General features: G+C 38.0%; 1 protein-coding gene across 1 annotated transcript in view; it reads right to left on the bottom strand.

The window, feature by feature from the left end:
* Positions 1 to 17593: 17593 nt before the first annotated feature.
* Positions 17594 to 25466, bottom strand: part of ARA6 (Ras-related small GTP-binding family protein) — a 52859-nt gene continuing 44986 nt past the window's right edge. The window contains exon 8 of the mRNA XM_089995380.1: positions 17594 to 18034. Within this exon, the coding sequence (XP_089851506.1) occupies positions 18005 to 18034 (30 nt within the window). The 3' untranslated portion in view covers positions 17594 to 18004. The remainder of the gene's footprint in view (positions 18035 to 25466) is intronic.

Raw genomic sequence — 25466 nt, 5'->3', positions numbered from 1 at the left:
TGCATGAGTCCAAATCTCATGATACGTTATCAAACATGACCTTCGTGTGATGCTGGAGCACCACTGACTATTGGGCATCTCTGTGTATCTCTTTGTACACTCGCAATTGGGATAAGTTGAGATCTAAACCGACTGAGTAGAATTGAGCTCTATTCTTTCCCAGCTTTCTTTGTTAAGAAATATCAACTTCAGCCTTGATTATCCCAGAACAAATATATTGAGTTCAAGCCTGTTGCAAGTTTGAGATTTGGTTTTATTTACTAGTTTTATATTAAATATAGTGCTTTATTAATTTTAATATGTCAGTTTTGTTTGGGGTGTCTATTCTAAGATACATCATTGGATAGACATGCTTGATTAATGAACTTAGTAACTATAATAGCATTATAAGAAAAACCACACAAAATTATGTCTAGTTAATGAGCTAAGCAGCTACTTTACAACTTATTCAGGACAACAAACAAAAGAAATAAACAATTTGCAATAATTAAGTGAAGAAAAAGTGAATGTGAAACAGTAAAAATTTACAACTTCCAAATTCTTTTCTAAAGAAAAAGGTTTATTAAATAAGCAAACAAAGACACGTACAGGGAAACACTTTATCTATCTATCTATCTATCTATCTATCTATCTATCTATCTATCTATCTATATATATATATATATATATATATATATATAATCTAACACTAGATAGATCCAACCTTATGAAAATGATTAAAATATCCTTAAAAGTAAGGTACTTTTAGAAATGCATGGTTACTTTTTTGCCATTACAAGTCTTTTAAACTTGAGTATAATTGAAAGGTCAAACAACAAATTGATTACAAAAAATGCAGCTGATAGACATGCTTTTGTTATTGGCAACTGAAAATATAAACTTAAAAAAGGTTTGCAATATGTAAAAAATATCGGTATATAAAAATATTATAAATACATGTGTGTTTGAATAATATAGAAAGCTTTGATTATATATATATATATATATATATATTTGAAAGGCAAGTCGAGGTTATTTTTTATATATACATGTTTATGCGGTCAGATCACCATATACTTTGAAACATCTATAAATGTTTGGATACATCTATGAAAGTGCATGCTAGCTTTTGAAAAAACAGCTAAACATAAAGTAATCATCTTATTAAAAAAACTTGGCATAAACTAATCTCCACCTCTACATTCTACAAATTTAAGAAATTACATAAAAAAAAAGAGAGAACATTTATCTAAGCAGTCTAAAAAACCCCCAAAAAGGTAGAATTTTTGAACCCATATCTATACGAGCATGTTTATTGACTCATCCCTAAATATCATCACTATATTATGTGTTTATTTACTCATGTGTTAATCATCTTGAGACACCTTGATTATTCTTCAAAATCCAATACCTTATAGATGATAATTATTGACTCATTCTGATAGAACTACATTATAAGAAATAGAACTAAATTCTAAGAATCATGAGAAACTGATATTGCCAAAAACGTCATAATTCATATTGACATAGTGAAACCCCTATAATTTAAAAGTAGACAACAAATTTAGGGCTATTTGATGAACATGACAAACATGAGAAGAAAGAAGGGAGGGGGTCGACCTCCTCACTCTTCCCACTTAACCTTGGGCGAGTCTGGATCTGGGATCCGACCTGTGTGGGATGAGTTAGGGCCTGAAAGTCCATTCTTAATTGGTTTGGACATGACTTGTATCCAAATCTTCACAAAGGGATCCACAACTTAAAAAGAAACTACCTTGATCCCGTATACACCCTTTGATGACCCAAATGAATCATAACGGGCCATCAGATCTAAACCTAGAAATAAAAATAAAAATAAAAATAAAAATAAAAAATTTACAAGGATTAAACTTTAAAATTTTAATTATGCAAAAAATCTAGTCTTTAACAAAATGTGTTTGAAAACATGCTAAAAAATGGAACTTCAAAAATTTCCAAAAATATGTGTTTTGGTCCTGCACTTTCATTTAAGCTGGGTGTGAGCCAAGCCGATGCGTTCAGATTCACTGATGTTCATTTCCTAAACAGGTCTTCATTGCATTTTCTTTGAGCTCACTTAGATGCACTGCATCAGGAATTAATGATTGTATGAACATGTTCATTTTTTAATGAATGAAAAGAATAAATGATTGTAAAAGCATGTTTATTTTTTAATGAATGAAATAAATATATGTATGAGCATATTTATTTTTTAATGAATGAAATGAAGTTATATGAACAAGTTATTTTCATATAGATCTCACAAGGTTTCAGAGGTTTCAGTTATATGAAGTTCGAAGATTTGGTTGTGTGAACTTCACACTATGTATGCAAAGTTAGTTTGCGAAGTTTTAACCATGAAAGAAGTCATAGAAATAGTTATGCAAACTTCAAACTATATGCAAATTTAGTAGAATATTTGCAAAGGTTCTATAGGTTTTAGTTATTGAAAGTTCACATATATAGTTATGCAAACTTTATATTATGTATTCGAATTTAGTGAAATATTTGCGACGTTTCGAGGTTTCGGTTTAACAGGAGGTTCACAAATATAGTTATGTGAACTTCGTGAAGTCTATAAAAAAATTGTGTGAATCTAACTTTTAGTATGATAGTATGATACCCAGAGGGCATATAATATATCGTGCGAACCTCAGGAGGTTCGCTATGCAAAGGTTAAAATGGTTATTTTAAATTCAGACATTTGCGATTTTGGATATCGGGTGGATTTCTAAAAACTTTTAAAAAGCACCCGCTTTGTTGTACAGTTTGGTCATTTTCCATAGAAAAAGCCACAAAACATGTGTGCAAACGCCACATAGAGACATGCATAATCTCCAAATATTGAGTATTTTAAAGTTAAACATGTTCTTTCACAATATTATAAAATGCACATTGCAACTTGTATCACAATTGACAAAAAATAGTATTGTATAAATCACAAATTTGATCTTTAAATTATAAGAAATTAATTTCATACCATAATAAATAAAGATACTAATAAAACCACAATATCACATAACAAAAACATCGAAAACTCGAGAATTACGATATAATTTGTTAATGACATTCATGACTAATAAGAAAATAAAACAAACTCACAAGTGACAATACAAAGTTAGTTAAGCAAATTTAAAATGGTATAGATCACCTTATTTGCCTCAATAACCGGAAGTCCAACCCCTATTCGCACTAAATTAGGCTCTGGAGTGAAGAACAGCCAAAACCTCCAAAATCTCAATGCTTGGGAACTCTAATTCCTCTAAAATGGAATAAGACTATGACTTTGTGTTTGATAGAAGAAAAAATGAGGGGTCTAGTGCGAGTTGTTCTACTCCATGTTGGGTCGTTTGAGGAAGAAATCAAACGACCCAACATGGGAGTGGGCATTTTACAAAGACAAGAATGATTTGAATTCTGTTAAAAAAACAAAAAAATTTGTATGATATAAAGAATCAAGAAAAATCTAATTGGCATAAAGACAATGTCAGGACATGTGAATTAAAAAAAAGTGCACCAAAATAATGTAGCAGTGATGGATTGAGAGGGCTGTCACTGGACGGAGGAGTGATATCTCATCACCTTTCTGTGTTCTGATACAATATTAATGCCATCATCTTTTCACTCTCAAAAAAAAAAAAAAGAGAGGGCTGTCACTGGTTTAACAACAGTAGTGATGACCTCATCCTTACTAGTGTTATGGAAAGAAGTCCATCATCAATAATTCGATACTGCTCCTTTCCATAATACGTTGAAACTCTCGCGCTAAAACTGCATAGAAACTGCCAACGGCCAAAAAAAAAAAAAGAATCTAGATGGAGCTTTCCTCTCCTGCCCTTTTTCTTTTCTCCCTCTCCTGATATTGTTCTCCCTCTCCTCACGGTATCCAAAGCTTCATCGGCTTCCCAATTTTCCTCCTGTTAGCATCAACAGCAAGCTTCAGTGCCATCCTGCTCGGCAACAAGCTCAGCCTCATCTGAGCTTGATTTGGGTGAATCAATCATCAGTGGAGAAGGCTTTGCTCTCTCTCTCTCTCTAACTTAATCATCGTCCACCTCTTTTGCATCTGTTTTTTTCTCAGTGGGCTACGTTTCTTTTCATAGATTTTTTATTCTCTTGTTGGTTTTTCGTATCTTGATGAATCAGTGTTTGGTGTTTTGTGTTTGTATTTTTTTATTTTCCTTTGGGCTTGTTCATTATATTGACTTGTCCATATTAAGAAGAAAAAACCAATAATGGATGTACTTTCTTGATGGTCTGGCTAGCAGATGTTGATGGTTTCTTATAAGATTTATTTCAGTTAAGCCAACTTGAAAGCAGAAGCATTGATATTCATTATTCATGAACTCAGTATCATCACCTTTCACCTGATGACATCCTAATTGTAGACTCAGATACTTCACGGTTTGAGCGGGGTAAATCTGCTAAGTCTTGACAAAATTTGGGTTTGTCAGAATTTATGATGAGCTGAATTGGGTTGGGTAGAATCTAACTTAGGTTTGGGTCAAGGGAATGATTACTCAGTTCAGAAACTCAGAGGAGGTCTTCTACAGAAGCCGATAAAGGTTGGATGCACCACAAGATCAGCTTAGAGAAGTGAAGACCGTCAGAAACTCAGTTTGACCGCGGTGGTTTGGATTGACCATGACAGCAACCTAAGTACATTGAGCTAGACTTACTAGAGGTTAGCACACCAAGAAAAGAGAGAGGGGCCCACCCTTAAGAGAAAAAGAGGTGAGAGGAGGAGAAAGAACCCAAGAGAGAGAAAGAGACATCCTTAAAGAGGACTAGAGAAGAGAGAGAAGTTTTAGAGAGATTTAATTCTATTTTTCATAATCCCTTCAAGCCAAAAAACAAAGCCTATATATAAGCCAAGAGGGGCTCATAAAACCTTACATAAATGCAAACCTATTTTTAGATAAAACCTTGTAAGGGTTAGGCTATTTTTAGTTAAGCCCTTCTTGGAGTCTATTTCTAGTCTCTTGCATCTCAAAAATAGACCAACTCTTAGGTCTACCATCTTTCTATCTTTAAGGGATCTTAAAACATATTGCATGTTTTTTCTTGAGCTCTAAAAATAGGAAAGACACCGTTTGCATGGATGCCACTAAGCCTTCAGTCCAAATTTAGGAGGGGGCATCCCATGAGTGGGCCCCATCGGCTCAAGCTCTTAGATAATTGGGTTTGGATCTGTATCATATATATGTCAAAATCCAAATTTAGTAACCTCTTGTTCTTATCTTTGATCCTCCTTTTCCTCTGGTCATGAAACCCGATAAATTTTTCACATCAACAAACACCCATCTTCCTGAAAATTAATTTTAGCTGGTCTGTTTGTTTAATCAACTATTCTATATGGCAATAGCTGCATCTTTTCAGATTTATAAGCAACACCCACCAGTTGTTGACAAATATGAGATTCTAGCTTTTCAATTAAACCTCTATGGAAGCATGTAACATATTACCCTCTAACAAAGCTTGTGCAATCTACTTTGCGCAAGGATTATGGAAGAAGCATGCGTACATTCTCTTGGAATTCCTCCTGAGAAGTCATTGAAAGAAGCCTTAGATATCTAGCGATCTAGCCAAAACCACCACAATGCCGACTTCAACACTAAAAGAAAACATTACAAGCAATTGTTTCTATACCTGAAAATACATGTTTGATAGAAAATTAATTATTTTTTACCTTTGTCTTCTTGGACACAGTACATTGGTTTCAGATGCATTATATTGTGTATTTGGGTCCATTGAGCCATTCAAACCTCACGTTAACAGATGATGAAGTAACTTGTGGATTGTTATCTGTCTTTTATGCCATTATATATATATATATATATATATATATATATATATATATATATATATATATATATATATATATATATATTTGCTTATTCCTTTCCTTTTTTAAGATTAAAATATTTTAATTGTTTAATCATGATACTTAGGCTTCACCGCCTCGATACTTTAAGTGTCACTTAAAAAATGTACGCTTCTCCTTGCTTCAAACACTTTTAACAAGTACATGTAACATTAAAGTAACAAACGGTGTTTGGTAGGAGCTGTTACTGCACATAATCACCTGCTGCTACAGAAAACAAAGCGCCAACAAGAAATACAATTATAATCCATTACAAAGCACCAAAAAAAAAAAACCCGGGTGCAGCCCATTCCAACGAACACATTTACTGCAGAAAAATGTTTAACTGCAGTAAAAACGCAGTAACCAGTGCTCCACCACCTTAGCTGAACTCAGCCAGCCCATGTAAAATATCAGTTCACTCTGTTTCTGTCAATCCAGTCCAATGCACAGCCTGGCCATTTGAAATGTACAATGTATGTGACTTCCCACCTTAGCTGATCCAATAAGCTACCGTTAATGCTCATACTTGCCATACTAATTTTCAGCATTTCCCTTTCCGATCCAGATGTGATGCCACCAAGATGTCTTGTGGAAAAATAACAGCATCCCAATTGATGTGCAAATCACCCCAAGCCCGATCAAACAGGTGCTTCAAGAGGTCACAATCCTAGAATAGGTGCAAGAGTAACTCCTCATGCAAATAAAGAATGCATCGACTTGCAAGAGAGTACCCAATCCCCCTCCACTCCCACCACGACTTTTGGGGGAGCCATTGAGGAGAAGGGTTACCTAAAGCCTTATAAAAAGAGGAGGTAGAGGAATTACCGTCACTTGTTAATGTCCACATTGGATAATCCACACACTGCGCAATTGAGAAGTGTGATATTTGACCCATAAGTACGGAGCACTAGAGGTGCACACGAGCTGATTTTGAGTCGATCCTAGGCTGTTCGAACTTGGCTTGCTTTAAAATGACTCTGTTCAAGCTCGGCTCGAGCCCGAGCTTGAATGGCATTGTCCAGGCTCAGCTCGGTTTCGAGCTCGAGCTCGAGCCGAGCTTAAATGGTATTTCAAAAAGTTGTATTCCGTGAAGGGTTTTTGAGAAGATGGGATTCAATCCCTGACATCCCTAAACGTTGCACAAATGACCCATTATTACTATATATCATTTGAATGACCCATTATTACTTTAGATCATTTGTTTTGTTTACTGTGACCCAGAAGAAGATTACAAATAATAAAACTCCCTTGGATTATAATACAGTGAAAAGGTATAGGGCGCAATATTCAAACTCAGCACCTTTTGAATAACCTTGACTTTATTTTGAAAACTTGTCATATATATATATATATATATATATATATATATATATATATATATATATATATATATATATATATATATATACACACACACACATTTACACGAGCTTAGTTGAGCTTTTTGACCCTAACCAAGTTCAGCAGATTGATCAAGCTTGGCTCGTTTATGCACAAGTCTAGACTTGTGTTAAAACTTGACTCATTTATGTTCATAGGCGAGTTTGAGTCGAGCCCAAGCCAAACTTGAGCTAGCTCGGTTCGTTGTGCATCCCTTCTGACCACTCTTGAAAAGCCAAATCCGATGGGTTTCTTCGGAATACAATGTCCCATGTGCCAACTTCATGCGACCAAAACAAGGTGGTGTTACCATCCCCAACCCCCACGCGAACAAAAGGAGAAATATAAGCAAGAGTCATAACTCATCCCTTTCAAATGAGAGGGTGGTGTATGTTCCCCCCCCCCGATGATTCACTGAGTCCCACGTCTGTGTTCGGGGCTTTGAATGAGCACCACGTATACAAGCACATGGGGCTCGTATTCCCGTGTATGTTGACATAACTTTGCATTGGACTCTGGTGTTGTTACAAAGACTTAAGTACCCTTTCTTGCTATTCTTCTCATAAAGTGATGGTTTGAGAAAATGACAAAAATACCCTTCATTCAAAAAAGAAAAAACAAACAGTTCAAAAAAAGGACAAACATGTCCTTCATCCAGAAAGTCGAGGATGATGTTGACTCTTCAAAGTCTTCTTCTTCTTTCTCGGTTCAAAAAAAGGACAAACATGTCCTCCATCCAGAAAGTCGAGGATGATGTTGACTCTTCAAATTCTTCTTCTTCTCCGTAAAACACTGTAAAACCCTCCCTTTCTCTCTCTAGAGAAGAAATCAAGGGAGGCAAAGAGTTCTCTCTGGAGAAGGCCATGAACATCAACCCTCTCACTCTCTCTCTCTCCCTTCTCTCTCTACTTTTGTGCACATCCAACAGACGATCCTACATTGCTCTATCAAACACCGACTAACCTGCACACTGACTGTAGCATCGTTCAACTTAAAGACTTGATATGTATAGAACAATACAAAGATGTTTCTCGGATTCATTGGAACCTGTTATTTCTTTTTCAATGTGCAGTTGGCTCTTATCATTTTCAGTTGCTTTTTAGATTGTACTTTCAATTCTAGTGTATTTTAAATCCATTGATTTGTATGTAATCGGAGCTCATTTCAATCTAAATTTTTACTACAACTTTATGCATATGTCTTCATGCTCTCCACCAAAAATCAGATCATTATGAGTTTGTTTGTCTTACTTTAAAAATTGAGGTTCAGAACCTGTTATTTTGCACCGTCAGGATTTTAGCAGAATCAGGCCCAACTTGCGGAAGTGATTTCTCCCTAATCAGGGTTGATCTTTTCAATCCGTAAAAAGGGTTGTTTTCTAAATTGAATCTAATTTGTCTATACCAAATTCCAGCGATTTCTATGGTGTTTTCATACCAGTTTTTGGTCAAAAACCACAACCCTGACACCCTGTGTTATTTTAACAACTTAGATTTTGATCCATTTTGTCAGAATTTTATTTCCCTAATGAGAGATCATTTTTCAATTTTGTAAAACGGGTTCTCTTTGTTTATTTGTCTAGTTCATCTTTGTAAAATTTCAAAATTTTTCATGATCAATTGTTATTTTATTTTGATTTAATACCAGAACCCTGTATCCAGATTTTGTAAATGTTCTGATTTTGGCCCCCATATCATGACTGTTGTAGCCCTCCTTCAACAAATCGCTATTTGATTGACAATATTCTTCAGCAAATCATTGTTATGATTTTTTGGGGTCTCTAATGTGTCCCTACTACGATTTGTAGTATTTTCGGGTCTCCAACGACCCCTATAATGATTTATAGTGTTGTCCGGTCTTTTAACAACAATTTATAGTATTTTCAGGTCTCCAACGACCCCTACAACGATTTATAGTGTTGTCCAATCTTTTAACTACGATTTGTAGTATTTTTGGGTCTCCAACGACCCCTACAATGATTTATAGTGTTGCCCAGTCTTTTAACTATGATTTATAGTATTTTCGAGTCTCCAACGACCCCTACAACGATTTATAGTGTTGTCTGGTCTTTTAACTATAATTTATAGTGTTTTCGGGTCTCTAACGAGACCCACACTGATTTATAGTGTTGTTGGACCTCGCTATAGTGATTTGTAGTATTTTACGCTAAACACTTCAGCGATTTGCGATACAAATCGTTGTATATTGCTACCAAAATTAGGACCAACTTGTCAGGGCCATATCTCCCTAACCAGAGATTGGATTTCAAATCCGTAAAAAATGGTGTCTTTGTTATGAAGTCTAGTTTATTTCTATAAATTTTCAGTGATTTTTATGGTCATTTGTATCCCATTTGGATAAAAAACTATACCCCTATCAGTTTGCCTTATTTGAATGACAGTTTTTAGTTCATTTTATAAGAGTCATATCTCTCTAACGAGAGATCATTTTCCAAATTCGTAAAAAGGGTTTTCTTCCTTTATGTGTCTAGTTTATATCTGAAAAATTTCATAACTTTTTATGCTCATTTGATATTTCAAATCTGTTAAAAACCGAGACTGGTTACAAAATTTTAAATTTTGTAACAGGTTCATTTCATGTTTGGAAACAGTGATTCTCGAAGTCGCCATTTTCAAACCAAAATCGATTTTTCAATTCTGTAAATTGGGTTGGTTTTTTTATTGAGTTAAGCAACTTCTCCCTCAAATTTGGAAGAAATCGGGTCTATTTAGTCTCTGCAATATCCAGTTTACTGAAACCTGTCTGTTAAAATCCAATTTTCTGTTTCTGAAATTAATGCTCTGATGTTTTGATTATAACTCTAGTTTCAGAAATGATTTTGATATTTTGTAAAAAGGGAGTGCTTCCTTGCTGAGCTGTGAGTCCATGAATTCATTTTAAGCTAAACTTCGGTTGTTTAAGACTCCCATCTATCTAAAAATGATCTTTCAAATGCTTTCACAAAATCATGCATCATATATGTTTATTTTGTTTAATTTTCTTTATCTCTGAGGCATGAAAGGCTAATTTTGGATGTATTCTTCAATTTTTCAATAATTGAGGACTAATCCATAAAGGCCTACACTTATTTCTAACAAGTTTGCTCATTTTGCAGGATTTTCTATTTTTGTTATTTCTTTTTCAATTGTTGTAATAAATCAATTAATGAGAAGTTTACTTTATGCTTAGATTAGAATGAATGAACATTTCATAATCAATATGTTGCATTTTTATTTTCATTTTCAATAACACTATGGTGAAACACGAATGACACAAGCACCATTCTAATAAAAGGTGATTAAATCCTAAGTTGACGATACCAAATTTTAAGTAAAAAACCATAACCCTGTTACCACAACAAGGTGACAAGTTGGTCTTCCGCAAATCGCTATAACGATTTATAGTGTTTTTGAATCTCACTATAGCGATTTGTAGTGTCTTCCGCAAATCGCTATAGCGATTTATAGTGTTATTCAGTAAGCAAATCGCTGTAAATCGCTACCCGAATTAGGACCAACTTGTTAAAATTTATAACTGATTATACATATTTGATATTTTAAATTTTTTAAAATTCAAGACTGGTTACAGATTAATCTTATTTAACCATAATTAAACAAAATAGTTCTGGTTTTTTATATATTTGAAATATCAAATAAATATATAAAGTTATAAAAATTTCCAGATATAAACTAGACAAATAAAGCAAAAAAACGCTTTTTACAAATTTAAAAAATGATCTTCCGTTGGAGAGATATGACTCTTGCAAAATGAACTAAAAATCGCTATAGTCGTCACGCGTAAATCGCTATTTGAATCAAGACCAACTTGTCGGGGGCGTATCTCTCTAACTGGAGATCGGATTTCAAATCTGTAAAAAACGGTGTCTTTCTTATTGAGTCTAGTTTATTCCTATCAATTTTCAGCAATTTTTATGGTCATTTCATACCTATTTTTGGTCGAAAACCAAGACCTTATCGCACTCTATATCGTTTGAGTTACTCATGTTTTTAGTTCATTTTGCAAGAGTCATATCTCCCCAACGGAAGATCATTTTTCAAATCTGTAAAAAAGGTTTTTTTGCTTCATTTGTCTAGTTTATATCTGGAAATTTTTATAACTTTATATATTTATTTGATATTTTAAATATATAAAAAACCAAAACTATTTTGTTTAATCATGGTTAAATAAGATTAATTTGTAACCAGTCCTGAATTTTAACAAATTTAAAATATCAAATATGAATAAACAGTTATAAAAAATTTTAGATATAAACTAGACACATAAAAAAAGAAAACCCTTTTTACAGATTTGGAAAATGATATTTCATTGGGGAGATATGACTCTCGCAAAATAAACTAAAAATATGTGCAACTTAAATAATATAGAATAATAGGGGTCTGGTTTTTAATCAAAATGGGAAAACAAATGACCATAAAAATTGCTGAAAATTAACAAGAATAAACTAGACTCAATAAGAAAGACACTGCTTTTTACGGATTTGAAATCCAATCTCTAGTTAGAGAGATACGCCACCGACAAGTTGGTCTTGATTCAAATAGCGATTTACGCGTGACGGCTTACTGAATAACTCTACAAATCGCTATAGCCGTCACGCGTAAATCGTTATTTGAATCAAGACCAATTTGTCGGTGGAGTATCTCTCTAACTAGAGATCGGATTTCAAATCCGTAAAAAGCGGTGTATTTCTTATTCAGTCTAGTTTATTCTTATAAATTTTCAGCAATTTTTATGGTCATTTCATACCTATTTTTGGTCGAAAACCAAGACCCTATCACACTCTATATCGTTTGAGTTACTCATGTTTTTAGTTCATTTTGCAAGAGTCATATCTCCCCAACGGGAGATCATTTTTCAAATATGTAAAGAGGGTTTTTTTTATTCATTTATCTAGTTTATATCTGGAAATTTTTATAACTTTATATATTTATTTGATATTTCAAATATATAAAAAACCGAAACTATTTTGTTTAATCATGGTTAAATAAGATTAATTTGTAACCAGTCCTAAATTTTAACAAATTTAAAATATCAAATATGTATAAACAGTTATAAAAAAATCTAGATATAAACTAGACACATAAAAAAAGAAAACCCTTTTTACAGATTTGAAAAATGATATTTCATTGGGAAGATATGACTCTCGCAAAATGAACTAAAAATATGTGCAACTTAAATAATGCAGAATAACAGGGGTCGACTTTTTAATCAAAACGGGAAAACAAATGACCATAAAAATTACTAAAAATTGACAAGAATAAACTAGACTCAATAATAAAGACACCGTTTTTTATGGATTTGAAATCCGTTCTCCGGTTAGGGAGATATGCCCCCGACAAGTTGGTCCTAATTCAGGTAGCGATTTACGTCGTAAATCGCACAGCGATTTACTGAAAATATTATAAGTCACAATAGCGATTTACACATAATGATTTACTGAACAACACCACAAATCACTTTAGTGACTCATGAAATACACTACAAATCGCTATATGTAGTGTTATTCAGTAAGCCGTCACGCGTAAATCGTTATTTGAATTAAATCCAACTTGTCGGTGGTGTATCTCCCTAACCAGAGATCGGATTTTCAATCCGTAAAAAGCGGCATCTTCGTTATTGAGTCTAGTTTATTTCTGTCAATTTTCACAAATTTTTATGGTCATTTCATACATGTTTTTGGTCAATAACCAAGACCCTATCACACTCTATATCGTTTGAGTTACTCAGGTTTTTTGTTCATTTTGCAAGAGTCATATCTCCCCAACGGAGATCATTTTTCAAATCTGTAAAAAGGGTTTTCTTTCTTTACTTGGCTAGTTTATATTTGGAAATTTTTATAACTTTATAAACTCATTTGATATTTCAAATCTATTAAAAACCGGAACTGGTTACAGAATTTCAGGTTCTGTAATAGGTTCATTTCCTGAAATTGAACGGTAACTTTCAGAAGTCACCATCTTCAAACCAGAAAAAAAAAAGAAAAATCGTGAGAAAGGGTGTTACAAAAACCTTTAGCAAGAAACAACCGAAGGAAACATGAGCACCATGATTAAACAAAACACTTTATTGCGTCGGGGGAAGCCCCCAAACCCCCCTCATGTAAGGGCAAAATCTCTGAATCAGGCTCCACAACTCATCAAGTTGAACCATGCTACAGTCAGTGTGCAGGTCAGTCGATGCTTGATGAAGCAATGTAGGATTGTCTGCTAGATGTGCACAGAAGTAGAAAGAGAAGGGAGAGAGAGAGGGTTTATGTTCATGGCCTTCTCCAGGGGGGATTCCTTTCTCGGATAATCCTGCAGTGCATCAAGTTGAATGATGCTACCCATGCTGGGAAGAGCCCCCATACCCCCCTCTTGTAAGGGAAAAAACTCTGAATCAGGCTCCACATTTCATCAAATTGAATGATGCTACCCATGTTGGGAAGAGCCCCCAAACCCCCCTCCTGTAAGGGCAAAAACTATGCTACCCACGCTGGGAGAAACCCCCAAACCCCCCTCCTGTAAGGGCAAATACTCTGAATCAGGTTCCACAACTCATTAAGTTGAATGATGCTACCCACGCTGGGAGGAACCCTCAGACCCCCCTTCTATAAGGGTAAAAACTCTGAATCAGGCTCCACAACTCTTCAAGTTGAATGATGCTACTCACGCTGGGAGGAGCCCCCAGACCTCTCTCTTGTAAGAATAAAAACTCTGAATCATGATCCACAACTCATTTAGTTGAATGATGCTACCCACGCTGGGAGGAGCCCCCAAACCCTCCTCCTGTAAGGGTAAAAACTCTGAATCAGGCTCCACAACAGTCAATGTGCAGGTCAGTCGGTGCTTGATGGAGCAATGTAGGATCTTCTGCTGGATGTGCACAAAAGCAGAAAGAGAAGGGAGAGAGAGGGTTGATGTTCATGGCCTTCTCCAGGGGCGATTTCTTTCTCGGATAATCTTACAGTGCAGAGACTGTGTCTTAAATAATCATCTTCGGGGCACTTAAGTCTTTACAACCACTCCTTTTCTAGAATCACCATTTTTTTTTTGCACCAATGGAGGAGAGGGTACTTAAGTCTTTGCAATCGCATCAAACTCCAACGCTAATTAATGCTGACAAACATGGGGATACGAGACGCACATGCTTACATATGTGGTGCTCTTTGGCCCCCCCGAACATGAGATGTAGCTAACTACCTTGTTAGGGGGGGGAACATATAACCTGCTTCGATTTCAAATCCATGAACCCCTCTTCAATTTTTAGTTTTCGGTCCAATTTGAAGGCCAACCACAAAGCTCTTGTTTTTCAATAAAACTGTGATCATACTTCCCATTTTGCAGATCATCCACAATCATTTAGCAATCAACGCCTTATTAAAAGTATGAAGGTTACAGACCCCCTAAGATCGAAAAGTTTAGAAATAGTGGACCAAGGTGTGAGAACCCTCAATTTTCCTTGACCATATGAAGCATTGAAAGATAGTTGTGAATTGTTTTTCATCTTTTTTTGTAACCAAAAAATTTGCATAAAATGAAGCACCATAGGAGATATGTTGAATCTAATCAAATTTATGTGGCCCACCCATGATAACAAACGTGATGTTTGGATCTTCCCCCTCACTTGATCCTCCAATGTTCTCCAACATAACTCCCTAGAGAGACCCAAATGTAAGGGCATGTCCAAGTATTTCATAGGGAGGTAATACCTTCACAGTCAAAGATGCCAGAAACCAACTGTTGCATCTCTTTCGTGGGATCATTTAGCACTAGCACCTGACTTTTACCTTTGTCCATGTGCAATCCCAATATCTTGGCGAAGCATCTAAGAATCAACCACAACGACAACATTTTTTGTTTTGATGCTTCCCCAAACACCAAAAGATCATCAACAAAGAGGAGATGAGACATAGTCACACTTCGCAAAATCCGACAACCATGAAACTTCTCCATAGTCTTCGCAGAAGATAACATAATCGAAAGAGCCTCCATTGTCATAATGAAGGGTAAGGGTGAGAGAGAGTTCCCTTGGCCTAACCCCCTCCTAGGCTTGAAAAAATCACCCTTCCTTCTATTAATTGACACCGCAATAGATGCCACACTAAGAAGACCCTTTATCCAAGAGTGTCATTTTTCACCCCACCCCCAATAACTTCATACATTGTAATAGAAAGCACCAATCAAGAGAGTCAAACCCTTTGTAAGATCAAAACACAATGATATGTTGTATAACTGCTGGGGTATGCCCAACCCCAGCTTGCCTATAAAAAAAATAATAATAATAAAGTGACACACACCAACCAGGGCTTCGTTCATCAGTTAGGGTTAACATGTGAACATCTCCAAGCTGATGTAATTAGGGGTGGCAATCGGGTCGGGTCGGTGGGTCGGGTTAATAGGTTGGCGGGTCATAATACATCAACACGAACACGACCCGTTTATTAAACGGGTCGGATGTGGCAAACACAAACACGACCCATTTATTAAACGAGTAACCCGACACGACACGATTAACCCGTTTAATAAACGTGTGGGGTCGACACTACACAATTACATGACACGGTGACCCGTTTATTAAACGGGTCGACCCGATAACATAGACACGATAACCGACCCGAGTAACCCGAATAACACAATTAACAAAAAAAATACATATACTTTTTTTTGCAAATCTCAATATGGAATTCAAGCATATAAACGGGTTGCGGGTTGACGAGTTCGTGTAAACGGGTTGACCTGCCCGCCTAACCCGTTTATTAAATGGGTCAAACGGGTTGGCGGGTTGGCATACCCCTAACATGAACATGACCCGTTTAATAAACGGGTTAGGTGGGTCAACCTGTTTACGACACGAACCCGTTTAAGCCAAACCCTAACCCGGCTAAGAAGCGGGTTGGTGGGTCGGGTCAGATTTTGCCACCCCTAGATGTAATGTGACGAGTTCAAAACCCACTAGTATATGTCCTTTGTCATGAGTTGAAGCTGAGTGTACTCTCCAGTGGGCAGGGGACATGGGTTTTACCTTAATGAACTCGATGAGATGAGGACAGAGCAGTCGCCAAAGAAGTTGAAGCAACAAAAGTGTTAAGGAGACGAGCCAAACGTCTGAAAATTGGCGAGGAAGATGAATGTGTTCCCCGGATGCGCTTACAATGAATACGTGGAATAGAGAGCCTTAATTTGCACTTGGGACTAATCGCACACCGGTGCATGGATCATTTTGATCAACGGACACGATGCAACCTTTCGATATTGTTTATTGGATTATGCTGTCACAGGGATACAACACAACACAGACGTCGTTTGACACCATTTATATTTTTTTACCTTTTATTGTACCGTATTATTCAAAAATGTCTTATTTTTCATAAAGATCTTGCATTCATGTCTCGGGTCCATATCGCATCCGTATCGGCATCCATGTGACATAGGACTTCTGTCACCTTTAGAGCGAGGAATTTATCCCAGCAAGAACTAACGGGTTCTTCTCAGTTCTCACCAATCTTACGGAACCAACTTGTGCAATACTTTTAAAGGCCCCCACACAACTGGTCCATTTCTCACCTCCTGCAGTTCTCTGCAATCTTACGATATAACGTCGACTTTGTTCACAGGCGGGATGAACAATCACATCCCAAGGCTAGTCTGGTAACCAACTCAAGGAAGAAGCATTCTCAAGTGAGGATCACAATCACAACTTGCACTTTCTCATGTTTTTACTAAACTTGAGAAAGTGTTGTGATCATGATCTGCAATCACAGGAAGCTGAGAATCCAAAAAGCACAAGATGTTTTTTTGAGAATGAAGAATCACAGCATGTTGCAAACATGGTTTACTCGGACGTATGCACCAGACAGTTTAAAAATTTTGCACGAAAATACGAGCAGCCAAAGAATGGCCAGCTCAAAAGGGGTTGAGATCAGGTAATATTGAAAATCGCCACCAGTGGTGATTTTTCCAATATCCACCCTCATTATGGTGGTATGGAGCACCACATGGGGAGTCCTTTTAGGCTCCTCTCAAGGGCATTTTCGTACCATTAGGGTTTTGGGTGGTACGGACATGCCATGCCTCCGTACAGGATGTGTGGTGGATATGGAAAATCACTAGTAGTGATTTTCAATATCGCCTGATCCCAACCCGCTCAAAAGTAAGTTCTCCTTGGAACAAAAAGTAAAAAGAGGAGTCCCAAATTATTTGCCCCTTTTAGTTAGTAATCCTAAGCATATAAATTTCCATTGGTGATGTCAGAATTTCCCAAAAAAGTTCCCAAATATTTTAAGCCGCACTTACAGTAACACAATCCTTCATCCCCTCACCATAATTCATGCACTTACAAAACCATATAATAGCATTCAATTATGCAGACTATTATTAATCAAAATGATAAAAGAACAGCTTTTCTTATTTTGATTGCAAGTCAAACTAACCCGTTGAAAACAAACTGAAAAAGGACACATACATCATGAAGAGATCTTGGTAAAACAACAAGTCCTAGACTGATTTGACTGCCACCATCTCATTCGAACTGCAACATCCTTCCAAGAGTTTACATATTTTCAAGGACCTTTTCTCAATATACAGTAGTGAATGACCAATTTGCATAGCAGTTCCGTCTTTAATTATGTATACAGATGAAATTACACAAGTAGCCCCATTAAACACCACAGGAACAGCAGGCATCCTGCAAGTTTGTATGAACTATGACAGAGAGTGAACTAGTCGGTATTTGATGCTACCTTCAAATGACAAGTCATGCTGATCATGTGCGGGGCAATCGCTTTGCAATTTCCTGAAACAAATGGCAATTGGAGGTTATCATAACAAAAGCTTAGTGATCAGTTCTATCCTTCCCACAAGTTTTATCAAATGCTAATGACTATGCTATTTTGAGTATTTTAAGAATATGGAAAGTGTTCCAATAATACAACGTAGAACATCTTGAATATGATAAATATATATGATGTACAAGGTCACCAATAACCTACACAATTTTAAGGCTTGAACAGAAATTATCTGTTTGGAACTTGGCATACTGAAATATAAGACGGAAAGAGTGTGTATGGTGCAAACCAACTTCTACAGAACCTAGTCTTTAAAGGACAATTACACGTTACATACATTTCAGTTACAAACAAAAAGATCAGCATCATCTTCATGCATGCTTCACAGAAATCAGATTAACCTGGAAAATTACATCATGGGTTGCAAAATGGTTATATACAGATTCAGATCAATTTTCTCAACTGTACCTGTAACAGAAGCAAAAACAATTGAAGAAAACCAAAAATATTATAAAGGAATTATAAATACAGAAAAAGGAACTAGATGTGCTACCGATGGTTAACCTCAGCTCCTTGCTATTGCCAGCAATTCAGGCAAGCCGTGAAGAATGCATGGAAGCACATAGGGAAAACAAATAAATGTACAGCAAAGTGAGTCTTATTCCTTTCCATCAAATGTTCAGTTGGTAGCATCTAAAATATAACCCTTCCAGTCTCCATATTATATGCCCAGCCACATTAAACGACATTAGTTGATCTTTTCTTCTTTAAAGCAACTATTAGGTTTAAGGCATACTGTGGCTGACTTTGGAAGTAGTGGTTGATATTAATTTTCAACTACAGGCTACTGTATATTTCTTGGTGACCTTGATTTTATAGCCCAGCAAGAAACAGCGAGAATTGCATTGTCTACTACAGAGGCCAAGTATCAAGCCATGGCACCGGCTACAGCTGAGATAGTGTAGTTACTGATGGCTCCTCAAAGACATGGGAGTAGTAGACATCTACAACATTATATTGTGATAATCAAAGTATCATTTACATTGCCAAGAATCAAGAGTTTATTGAGTGTTCCAAACACATTGAGTTAGACTGCCAATTTATGCACCAGGAGCACTTTAATGGCACTATTACTTTGCCGTATGTTCATTCTGGACATATTGCTGATCAGTTTATTAAGTCACAATTGATGGCCCAATTTCGCACTCTTGTTTTGAAACAAAGGTTTCCCATACACCATCTTGAGTTTGAGTGAAAATTACAGCCAGATTGTAGGGATACAGTTGACATTTTGGGTTTCTTTAGTACCATATTTTAAATGGTAGTTAGGACATTTTAGTCATTTTTTGAGTTCTTTGTGTTAGCTACACTAATAAAGAGGTTGATATGCATGTATTAGTATCTCTTCTTTTTGTGAATAATTTTTTTACATTGATTGGCCTCCACTCTTGTTTCCCTCTAACCTCTCCTCTCACCTTCCCTTATTGTAGACCTGGAAACAGATTAGGATATCCCTAATGTATTATGACCTTTACAAAATGAGGCTTCTTATGCATGACAAATTACAATTATTCCCCTAGGGCTTATAATTAATAATAAAGCATCATATAACGATTATAATACAATACAATCAGCATTTATATGAACTAGAACTGATACAAAACAAATACAAAACAGACGTTCACTTATGCACCAGTGCAAAAGGACAAAACCGTCTTTGCATGTGTAAAATGATGATTCTGCCCCATTATGTCTAATAATTATCTGCCACTTATGCATGACAGAATTGATGCACAAGAAAAAAAGAGATTCATAAGATAGAACATCATATTGCAGACATAATTTCAAAGGGGCCATCAAAGGAAACACACACATTTAATGAGTTGTGCATGTTTAATAATTATCTGTCTTTGCATGTAATTTTTTTTTTGTAGTTTTTTATTTTTATTTGATTTGTAATAGGTCTGCCCATTAGGGGCATTTTTGTCTCTTTTTTATAGCCATTGGGACTAGCCCAACTAGTTGTTGAGCTAGTAGCTTCCTTCTCCCATTCTTTGTATATTTATATGGGATTAGCCCAACTAGTTGTTGGGCTAGTAGCTTCCTTCTCCCATATTTTTTTAAATGCTTCTCTTAAGTATTTTGAGATAAATAAAATATTATTTTTTATGTTGGTTGTGCTCTTTTGAGTGATTGTATTGTGACTGCCCATAATGGCTTGTGTATTTCCCTTTGTGGTTTGTGTATTGCCCATAGTAGCCTGGTGCTTGTGCATTCTCTTGTTTGCCTATTAAGACTTTGTTATTGTGATACTCTTTGATATTTCGTTACAGATAACCCTATCAATTTGAACAGGGATGCAAGAGAGGTTTCTCATAAGCTTCTTTATTTTGTAGGACCAATTCTCCTTTATTCATGTAGTCTTAGATTATGCATTTCAAAAGAATGAAATTCTTAACATCATAACCCAATGTATGGCAACACTTTGGATGGATTACTTCTAGAAGTTCAAGATAACTACTTTATAATAGACTCCATACCTTGAAACTGAGTTTATTGGATCTTCATGAACTTTCTATCTCTGAACCATCTGCAACTTTAGTTTTGATTATTACCATTTTTCAATCATTAGGCTTCCAACTAACATGTTCTTGAGCAGCAGCACTTCTTGACATATTGTGTTAAACAATGCTTCAGCAACATTTGCTGGATGACTTATTTTCAGTGTTTGGGTGATTTTTTGTCGCTCTTCTCCTTTTCCTGTATATAACTTCTCTTTTCCCTCCAAAGAAAAGGCATACGAAAAAGGAACACCTCTCATAGTGTCCATTTGTGTCAAACTAGCCCCTTTGACAAGCTCACCAAAATCAAAACCTGAATTATCAGGCTCTTCAATGGTTGTGCAAAGCTGTCCACGATGATGGTGAGGCATGGGCTTCTTTAATAGGTTTTATCACTTGACAGCATGGTCCTCGCTAAAGAATGATAAGGTCATGAGTACTTTCATCCTTTGCTTCAAGTATATGAATGACTAATTATTGGCAATACACAAATGTTGTACCTAAACCTCTCTATAAACATGTTACTTCCATTCAACATTTGAACTTATAAGTTCAAGGTTGAAACTTTTGAAGTCGACTCCCAAAAAGTGATTATCATATTAGGTTTAATCTCTTCTTAAATAGAGATTAAACATCTGCGTCAAATTACAAAAAGACCCACAGTATAAAAGACAATAACAAATAAGGGACAATAATACACAAACCCCAAACTGCCCTTATAAACATGTCTCAACACTCCCCCTCAAGCTGGAGCATAGATATAAATCATGCTCAGCTTGTCACAACAACGAGAAAAACTAGACCTCACCAGAGCCTTGGTGAAGACATCAGCTACTTGAACTTTGGAAGATATATGATCTGTGCAAATATAACCAGTCTGAACCAAGTCACATACATAGTGACAGTCAACTTCAATATGTTTAGTCCTTTCATGAAATACTGGATTGTTGGCAATATATGTAGCGGCTCTGTTGTCATACATCATCAACATAGGTAGGGATACTCATCTGAAGGTCGGTTAGAACTGATTTTACCCACATCATCTCAGCTGCAGTTTGAGTCATAGCTCGATATTCATATTCAACACTCGACCTGGCTACAACAAATTGTTTCTTACTCTTCCAGGTAATTAGATTTCCTCCCACAAAAACACAAAATCCAGTTGTTGACTTTCTATCTTCAATGGACCCCGCATAATCTGCATTAGAACAACATCCAAGGAGAAATTTTGGTTAAACAAGAGTCATTTACCAGGAGATGACTTTAAGTACTTGAGAACCATCATAGCTGCATCCCAGTGAACTTTAGTAGGTTTATCCATGAATTGAATAATTTTACTCATTGCTAATTTTACTCCATGAAATGTCAGGTCTAGTAACAGTCACATATAACAACTTACCCACCAAGGGCCTAAAACTGGCACTATCCACATATTTAGACTTCTCATCAAACAAATGAGTTTTAGGATCCATAAGAATGCTAGCTGGCTTCGCTCCTAGCATTCCAGTCTCTTTTAATAAATCCAAAACATACTTCATTTGGGACAAAACTAAGCCCTCCTTGTTTCTTGCCAACTCGATACTCAGAAAATATCTCAGGGGACCATGATCTTTAGTAACAAAATATTTCTGAAGATGAGCCTTTGTTGCATAAATATCTTGGGCACTGCTCCCTGTCAATATGATATCATCAACATGTACCACCATAACAACAATTCTAGCACTAGTTTTCTTAATAAACAATGAGTGGTCTGAAGCTGACCTGACAAAGCCAAAAACCGACATTACCTCATATAATTTGTGAAACCATGCTTGAGGACTCTACTTCAGGCCATAAATAGCCTTCTTCCACTTGCACACCTTCTGATACTCCCCCTGAACCTCAAAGTCCGGGGGTTGCTGCATGTAGACTGTTTCGTGCAAATCCTCGTACAAGAAGGCATTCTTTACATCCAACTGACATAAGTGCCATCCATAGTGAACAACGACAGAAAGGACGAGGTGAATAGTGCCATGACGAGTAACTGGGGAAGAAGTTTCAAAGAGACGCCATAAGTCTGAGTATAGCCTTTGGCAACCAACCAGGCTTTGTACCGTTCAAGTGACCCATCTGAGTTAATTTTAATGGTATATACCCATTTGCAACCAACAATATCGGCATCAGCAGGGGGATCAACCAAGTCTCATGTGCCCCAAGAGCAAAGGGCATTCATCTCATCTTGCATAGCTTGCAACAATTTGGGGTCTAAAAGAGCTTGACTGTGATGGAGCGGAACAGAGGAGGCAGACATAGCGGAAATGAAATTCTTCATGAATGCACCAAGATTAACTTATGAAACAAACTGAGAAATGGGATGAAGGGTGCATTGTCTCTTTCCTTTGCGCAAAGCAACAGGAAGATCATCATCAAGAACAGGAACTTCAGTATGTTCAGGGATACTCACCTCAGGAGAAGTAGATAATGGGGGCATTGAGGTAGTGATGCAGGGCAGGACCCGATTGGGCCCATCGTGCCACCCGATCCGCCACAAAGGACAGATGATCGGCTTCGCGTGTATGACCCCCTTGCAGGGACGGAGCCACGACGCAGGGAGGTACCCCTGCGCATCTACTCCAGGCGTGGTGGAGTTCGCACGTCACAGAACCAACAACAGATGGAAGTTGACCCGGATCGCGGTTCGGATCAGAGTCTGGACCCGCGACCCGGGTTCAGTAACTAGCCTTAAAAGGTCCACGCCTAGGGTTGCGTGGGCAAATGATTTTTTGGAAAAGCTTCAACCGTCTCTTCTTTTTATTCTTTTGCTTATTCCTTGTTATTTTTTTATTCTGTTTTCCTTCATTCCTTTACTATTGGCTGTTTGCCCCATTGATTATTGGAACTTATTGAGAATAATAAAGAGTTTGTTTGGGCCACACTGATTCACGGTGGGCTTCTGATTTCATTCCTCCTCCGACATGGACTGCATCAAAGTGGTATCAGAGCTCCGGCGTCCACCTTCATCAGCGAGATGACTCTTGAAGCGGGGACCGATCCGGCACGAGGCGAAGAGCGTGAGGAGAGTGGCAACGAAGATCCAATGCTGCGTGTGATGGATGTGCTGACGAGAATCCAAGAGAACATGCTGCGAATGAATAGGGACATCGTCGGCCTGTCAAAACGGCTAGATGGGTTTGATGAGCGCTTGGTGGGCCTCGAATCACTCATAGAACAACCCGCAGCAGCAGGCGCAGACCTGGTGGACGACGTTACTGCAGGCGTGACCCCCAATCTCTCTGAATCATGTCACCCGACACAACTTCAGCATGGCCGTGCCATCTCGTCCTCATCGGCCCTGATGCCCACCACAGGTCTGGGTATTTCCAGCTACACTCGTTAAGTGACCTCTCCCCTACGGGAGTATCACAACCAAGACAGCTCAACCATGGGGCTGCGTCGTAGGTTGGACAGGCCTTGCAGGGTCCCAGCGTTCCCCTGGGTCCACCTGCAGGGTCGGGTCTGAGGTATCAACACCCTACGATCACTTCACAGGTTGGCCTGGGTCAGCGGGACCCCAACATTACGTTGGGTCCACCGATAGACCCGAGCTCGTGGCAACCGGTCGCACTACAGGCCGGGTCGGACCAACAGGGTCCCAGTGCCTCGTTGGTGGCTCGGCCAGGGAAGGAGATCCTGTACCCCCCTGGCCCCGTGCGTGGGGGCCCAGTGACAGCGTACCCACGCACTGGAGCAGGAGGGCCCTTGTTGAGTGGATCGAACCCAAGAGGGTCCGGTCCAGCCTTCATATCTACAGGGCACAGGCCCGATTCACTGGGACCGTCCGTTGGGTCTCAAGGAGCGGATCTGAGTCCAGAACCCCTTCACCCAGCTTACCCAGTTGGGTCCAGTTCGCGGGCTGCCCCGAACCAGATTCAACCCGTTAGTTTTTGTCCCCATAATGGATCTACTGTCGACCCAAACCCATATCGGACCCGGACGGAGCTCCAGTTTGGATTTGAGCCAGGTCAAAACCAGACTCATAATCTTATGGATCGGGGATCGAGTTCAAACCAAGCCTATTATCCCCACAACTCGAACCTCGATCCAGCCCATCTATATCTGCGTCCGACAAGTAGTGTAGGAACGGGCCCGATCCATATCCCATCGGGCGAGTCAACCTATCAAGATAACCACCAGAACCTGTACCCAAACCCACTACAGCACCCAACCCAACACCATATTCCTAACCCACAACCATATTATACCAACCATACCCTCCAGGAACCCGAACCCTCCACCCTACCTTGGACTTCCCATCATCCCAGTACCCCAATACCGGCCGCAGATGGTGCCCGCCCACGGGCAAGCCAGACCGAGGCAATGTCAGCAGGAACCGGCGCGCCCTGACCGCCGACCCCTCATCGGTAGAGTTCGACAACACCAACATCCCGGCGAGCAGTACCGCACTACGGACAATGAAGCAGTATGGAACGACGACATCTTCTGGAACGAGCATCCTGCAGGAATGGTGGAGCCGCGACAACAGAGAGCACCAGAACACTCCTCCACTTACGGGGTGAAACTGGATCTTCCGAAGTTTGCAGGGCGATTCGACGCAGAGCAGTTCTTTGACTGGTCTTATGCCGTGCAGTTCTTCTTCGACTATCACACTGTCGTGTCTCGCTAGTGTCTACTCGATTGAGAGGCCTAGCACAAACATGGTGGGTGGAGCTACAACGATTGAGGGAGCGGCAGGGATTAGAGCGCGTACAGACATGGGAGGAAATGCAAAGATTGATGCAGTCAAAATTCGTGCCTTTGGATCACGCCGAGCGAGCCTACAAGGAATACCTAACCCTGCGCCAAGGCTCCCGAACTGTAGCAGAGTACACTGCGGAGTTCC

This window comes from Nuphar pumila, chromosome 2, assembly GCF_984573655.1.
Source record: "Nuphar pumila chromosome 2, dmNupPumi1.hap1.1, whole genome shotgun sequence".
Taxonomy (NCBI): Eukaryota; Viridiplantae; Streptophyta; class Magnoliopsida; order Nymphaeales; family Nymphaeaceae; genus Nuphar; species Nuphar pumila.
Note: the sequence above shows the minus strand (reverse complement) of the source record. Positions and strands in the feature narration are given on the sequence as shown.